This window comes from Rhodamnia argentea, chromosome 7 (genome assembly GCF_020921035.1).
Source record: "Rhodamnia argentea isolate NSW1041297 chromosome 7, ASM2092103v1, whole genome shotgun sequence".
Taxonomy (NCBI): Eukaryota; Viridiplantae; Streptophyta; class Magnoliopsida; order Myrtales; family Myrtaceae; genus Rhodamnia; species Rhodamnia argentea.
The window spans coordinates 867,374-872,781 of record NC_063156.1 but is presented as its reverse complement, the minus strand read 5'-3'; the positions used below and the strand labels follow the sequence as shown (position 1 = coordinate 872,781).

The 5,408-nt window shown below is 50.8% G+C and overlaps 1 protein-coding gene across 1 annotated transcript; it reads right to left on the bottom strand.

Moving 5' to 3' along the window:
- Window positions 1-896: 896 nt before the first annotated feature.
- On the bottom strand, window positions 897-4,997 carry LOC115740845. Its single transcript, XM_030674469.2, has 4 exons — window positions 3,867-4,997; window positions 3,039-3,476; window positions 2,837-2,884; window positions 897-2,494 (listed from the first exon to the last, which is right to left on the bottom strand). Exons 1-4 carry the CDS (start codon window positions 4,921-4,923, stop codon window positions 1,017-1,019), a joined length of 3,021 nt encoding a protein of 1,006 aa, XP_030530329.2. The 5' UTR covers window positions 4,924-4,997; the 3' UTR covers window positions 897-1,016.
- Window positions 4,998-5,408: the final 411 nt, after the last annotated feature.

Sequence of the window (5,408 nt, the reverse complement as noted above, 5' to 3'; positions counted from 1 at the left end):
TCCTGTTTTTAGAAAATAAAAAGCTGAAAAGACAGAATATCAGAATAGTTACCGATCAGAAATTAACCAAGTCTTGGACCAAAAAAAAAGAAAAAGAAATTAACCAAGTCCTTTGCTCGTCTCTCTCTCTCTCTCCCCGATCATTGATTGGGGGTGATAAAGCATGTTTAATCAAAGCTAATTATGCTTTGATTGGATGACCTACTTAAGGATCCCAGTAGAATCTCGACATGTCATTTCATAAATTACACCTTTTTTCAAAAACTCTAAAATACTTCCTGCTTTTTTATTTCATTATTATTATTTATTTATTTTGGGTTGGCAGGAGCCGGCTCTAAAAAGAAAAAATTATGGGATTTGACTAAATTAGATGCTGCACTCTGGCTTTGCAGTTTGCAGTGTGGGGGAGGGGGGGGCCCAGTACACAACACTAGGACACATCACAAAGACATCCTGAAAATTAATCCCATTTCCAAGGAGAATCCTAAATTATTCAAAAGGAGAAGCAAAAAATCACTGTTCCCACACCAGTTGAACATTGACTTTGATGTGATGGATACACAAATGGGGGGGAGGGACGGGACGAGACCCCCCCTTTCTCCCACTCTGATCTCTCTCTGCTCCCCCATCCTTCTGCGTTCTCACAGAGAGAGTGAGGGAGACATCAGCCGCCATTTTCTCTCCCCTCCCGCTCCAGAATCTCAGCACAACTTCAAATATCAAGGCATCAAAACCTCCCCCCGACAAAATACCCAGAAAGCCAAAAAAAAAAAAAAAAAGGACAGATTGTTCTTGTTAAGAACTGAATGATGGAGGAAAATGGAAAAAAAAAGAAAACCCAGTTTCTTTCCTTTCCTCCTGATCTTGAACGATTAGCTGAAGGAGTCTGCACCGTCAGAGAAAGCTGGTCTCGCGAGCGAGTTGTGAAATTTGAAAGGGTAAAAGAAAAAATCGCATCTTTTTATGGTATGTATCGATCTCAACCAATCAAAATCAAAGTCAAATCGGCCTTCTCTTCAGTACCCACCGCCGGTTCCGCCGCCCCCCGCGACCGACAGAGACGACTGGAGCTGCAAGAGGTGGTGGTAGCAGTCGGCCGCGGTCGGCCGGTGTTCTGGGTTCGGGTCCAGGCACCTGCTCTGCAGGTCCCTCAGCATCTTCGGCAGGCCGCTCGCCGTCAAACCGCAAGACTTGACCAAATAGCCAACCCCCCACACGTCCACCTTCACCCCATGCAACCCCCTCCCCACCATCTCCGGCGCGTGCGGCCCACGGGCCTCCCATGCCCCTCCTCCCCCGCCGTGCGGGTTTATCTGGGGCGCGCCCGTGGCGTCGTCGAACCCGCAGACGAACCACTCGCCCTCGATGTCGCTCCTCCGCATGACCTTGTCCCAGCTCAAGTGCCTGTGCATGAAGGACAAGTCATGCAACGCCCCGAGCGCTTTGGTCACGTACATGAGAGCCTCCACCAGCTGCTCGCAATTAGCGGGCTTCGATTTGCACCCTCGTGGCTTGAACACCAATGCCAAATCTCTCTCCGACGAGCGGCAAATGAACTCTGCGTGCGGAACCCTGTGATCCAGGAAGTCGTATATTTCCTTCACCGCGCTCCATTTTCTTCTGCTAGAGAAGAATCTCGTCGCCATGTTGGGCGTCATCTCCGCGACGTTTCCATTTCCCAAATCGATCCTCTCGAAATCGCTGTATGGGAAAATGCTGTTCTTGTAATTCCCGATGTTGGCATTCATGTTGTTGAAGCACCGATCCGCCAAAAGGGACAGTAGACCGGCGACCCTGTAGCACGGGACCAAGGCCTTGAGACGGTCCGCCTGTGACGACAGATCAAATTTGCATAGATCAGTCCGGACGACGCGGGCATCCTGCGATCGGCTGAGCGCGCAGAATGTCACCGTATGGCCGACCGCAAAGTAGCCCAAGATGTAAGGAAGATCCATATATGTCCACATCAGCTTCTCTATGATCGACGAGGACGGATCAACTTGACCCTCTCGGACCTGATCCGTCTCCTCTCCCCTCCACAAGCAGAAGTTCCTCACGAACCCGGTCAAGTTCGGCCACTGATCTTGCAGCGCCGCTTCAGCCGCAGCCCCCGAGGGCTTTCGGATCATGACCATCTCTGCGGAGCAGAACTTGGACACAACCCGGTTGAGGCAATCATCCCATAGCCCGATAAAGGAGTCTCGGGACGTGGCGGTGGATGAGGTGAGGCTAGGGCTGGTACGCATGACGGAGCTCAAGATGTCCAACGTGAAGGATCTAGAGTCTAGGAGCTCGTGGGAGGTGGCGAAGAAGAGCTCTTTGCCCGGTGGCAAGTCTCTGTAGACGTCTCGTCGGAGCGGGAAGCGAAGCTCCTCGGGCGGTGGCTCTTGGATGTACCATGAGAGCTCGAACAACGTAGGGAGTGTCGTCGGCGGGACTCGCAAGCAACCCACGTAGTACTCGGTCGGATCTTGAAATTCCCACGGAGGAATAGCTGCAACACCCACAAAAAGTTGACAAATTCCCATTTTTCTATCACTCGAATAAAGTTTAGATTTTTATTTCCCATTCCAGTATATTTTAACGTTCTTGTATTAATAGATAATCAACGTCCAATCCGGAATGAAGCCGAACATAGTGTTTTCTCATAAACTACACGAGAGAGAGAGAGAGAGAGAGAGAGAGAGAGAGAGACGCTGAGTTGCAGTCATAAATTCCGGCCTACAAGGTTTACGATATGACATTAATAACATCTAGAAAGGTACAGAGATAAATAATTGTGAGAATATCATCCACTCTTTCATAATTAATAAGAAGAAAACTGTGGGACACTCACATCTTAAAGAGGGTTCTGGCAGTGGAAGCTGAACTCTCTCTTGAAAACCTGACAAAAATTACATATGGAAATGTCAGATTGGAAAGTCCCGCTTAATATCCTGAATGTTGTAACAACATTTGCCCACATAACCCATGTAGAAAAAATAACCACACACTAAATGAGAATCCTAAATAAGGAGGAACACAAGCGTGCCACGTACCAGAAGCTGCGGAAGAGGCAGAAACCGAAGTAGTAGAAGAAGAGGACTTCCTCCTGCCAAAGACTTTGACTTGTTGTCCGGGGACGAACCTGTCCACGGAGAACCCCCTCAGAGCTCCGTCTTCGAAAGCCTCCATCGTGCAAGCAACCATGGAGTCGTCGAAGAAGGCCAGCTCGTCGGCGTTCAAGAAGCTCGACCCTTGGAGCCTCACCCTCCCACGGTGGTGCTCGCCGTCCTCGGCCCACAGGCTCACCGACTCCTCCCACGTCATCCTTATCTTCCCGATGCGGCGCATCTCCCTCAAGGCGGAAGAAGCCGAGGGGCCCGACCCGACGTCGAGCGACGACGTCTCGAACCCTAGAAACAGGCCTCCTCCTCGACTAGCATGATAGGATGAAGCCTCAACTCCACTGCTCATAACCAGTTGTTTTGTCCTAGCTGCAAGAAGAAGAATGCATATGCGCACAACACTAATTACAAGCGTAGTAGTCAGAAGCTGAACTTTACGGGTTGTTCTAAAAGAATGTGCTTGTTTGATCACTGATGATGATGACTGATGAGAAGCAAAAGAAGGACATAAGAACAGGAAGAACAAGAAGAAGAAGCTACACCTGCTTCTGACTTTCAAGAAACACACACATTCCGATCAAAGCGTGGTTTTTAGCTACCCATTAATTCTTTCGTTGATCAACCCATGAATCGTGAGTGAGATCGCTCGTAGAAGAATCTTACTGCTAACGATGTTCCACTGTTGGTACACAGTAAAAGAGCAGAGGAAAAGAGGATGCATTGAGGGGAATCACGTGAACATGACGATGCATTACATACCAGTGAGTAGAGTAGGATCATCGTCCCTGAAAGGAGGAGGCGGAGGAGGAAGAGCCCTAACCCCGCCACCGCTGTCGTCAGCGAAGACGGCGGAGACTCTGCTTTGTCCCGTCGTCCTCATTCTGGGGCCCATGAACTGCGCGAGCTCCTCGAACACCTCCTCGTCGAACGAAGCCGGCAGTCGGTACACCTTCCTCTCGTAAGGAGACAGCCGGAAATAGCTCTTCCCGACCTGCTCTCTCTCGCCGCCTCTCTCCCACTCGTACACCTTCCTGAACTCCCCCAGCATGTTGTCCCACTTGGTCCCCGCCGTCTTTGCGTCCCGGTTTACCCCGTGCCGGTTCAAGAACTCCGCCACCTCCCTGTCCTTCTCCGCCCTCGTCTTCCCCCTCCCCGGCGCCGCCGCATCTCCTCCGCCGGCTGGTGGGTTCTGATCTATTCTTGAATCCGACGACGACCCGCCACCGCCGCCTCCTTGGTACTGGACCCGCCAAGCCCTAGCGAGCCACAGCATCTCGTTGGGCTTCCAAACTGGGCTCACGTACTTGCCCTTCCTGAATTGGTGGTGGGTTTGAAATTGCTGCTGGTCTCCTCCACCTTCCAGCTTGCTCGTTTCTTGGCATGAGGTGGTGGGGACAGATGTTATTGGGGACTGAGTAGGCGACGACGTCGTGTCGGAGGACGAGGCGGTGGATGCGAGGGCCAGCGGGTTCGGGTTCCGGTGGGCGGTCGGGGAAGGGCTCGACTCGGGGGGAGACGTAAGGAGCTTCCATTGACCGACGCCAAACCTTGGCCTTTTGGGGTTACTAACACTCACCGCCTCGAATTGAGGGTGGTGCTGGTCGAAGAAAGGGGCCGAGATGAAGGGAGGCGCTCCGGTGACGACCACCGCGGGAGACGGTGGTGGGGGAGCTCTGGGCTCGGCGGGGGTAGCTTCTTCGGTGGGAGAAGGGGAGATTTGCGGAGGTGGAGGTGGGGGTGGAGGTGGTGGCAGGGGCTTCTTGGGGGTGTCTCCAGTTCCCTTGTTGTCAGCCATTTTTGTGTCTCCCACGCACATCCAGATGGGCCCGAGAAAGGCCAAAAGACGAGGGGGGATCAGTTTCAGACGAGAATTGGCGAACAAGAAGAACCAGGAAGATTACTGTAGGACTGGACTGGTTGAGCTTATCATTCTCTGCTTTTCACTTATATATCATTAAGAAAAAGTTCTTGTGGCCAAAGGAAATAGGGCATCTGTAGATGATATGAACGAGAGAGAGAGAGAGAGAGAGAGAGAGAGAGGTATGAATTCATTACGAGATTTACATTAGTCTTACTTATGAAAGTAAAGAATTATCTCATAAGGGCAACAAGGCCTTTCAATAGAAGAAATTTTCCCATTGCACCAAGTTGATTTGAATACCAAGGTCAGTTAGCAAATGGGGTTTTAGTTTTTTCTAAAGCTATTGACGCAACAGCACAAACATATATTCCCACGATGATAGCAGTCGGAATGAATATGCTAGTCTCTTATTTTAAAGCGTAAATATCGTTTCGTCTACT

Excerpts from the sequence above, each read along its gene's own strand:
- LOC115740845 (XM_030674469.2), bottom strand. The coding sequence starts at position 4,923 with ATGTGCGTGGGAGACACAAAAATGGCTGACAACAAGGGAACTGGAGAC. Across the intron at positions 3,477-3,866 it reads TGATCCTACTCTACTCACTG|CTAGGACAAAACAACTGGTT; the intron begins GTATGTAATGCA and ends TTCTTCTTGCAG. Across the intron at positions 2,885-3,038 it reads TGCCTCTTCCGCAGCTTCTG|GTTTTCAAGAGAGAGTTCAG; the intron begins GTACGTGGCACG and ends AATTTTTGTCAG.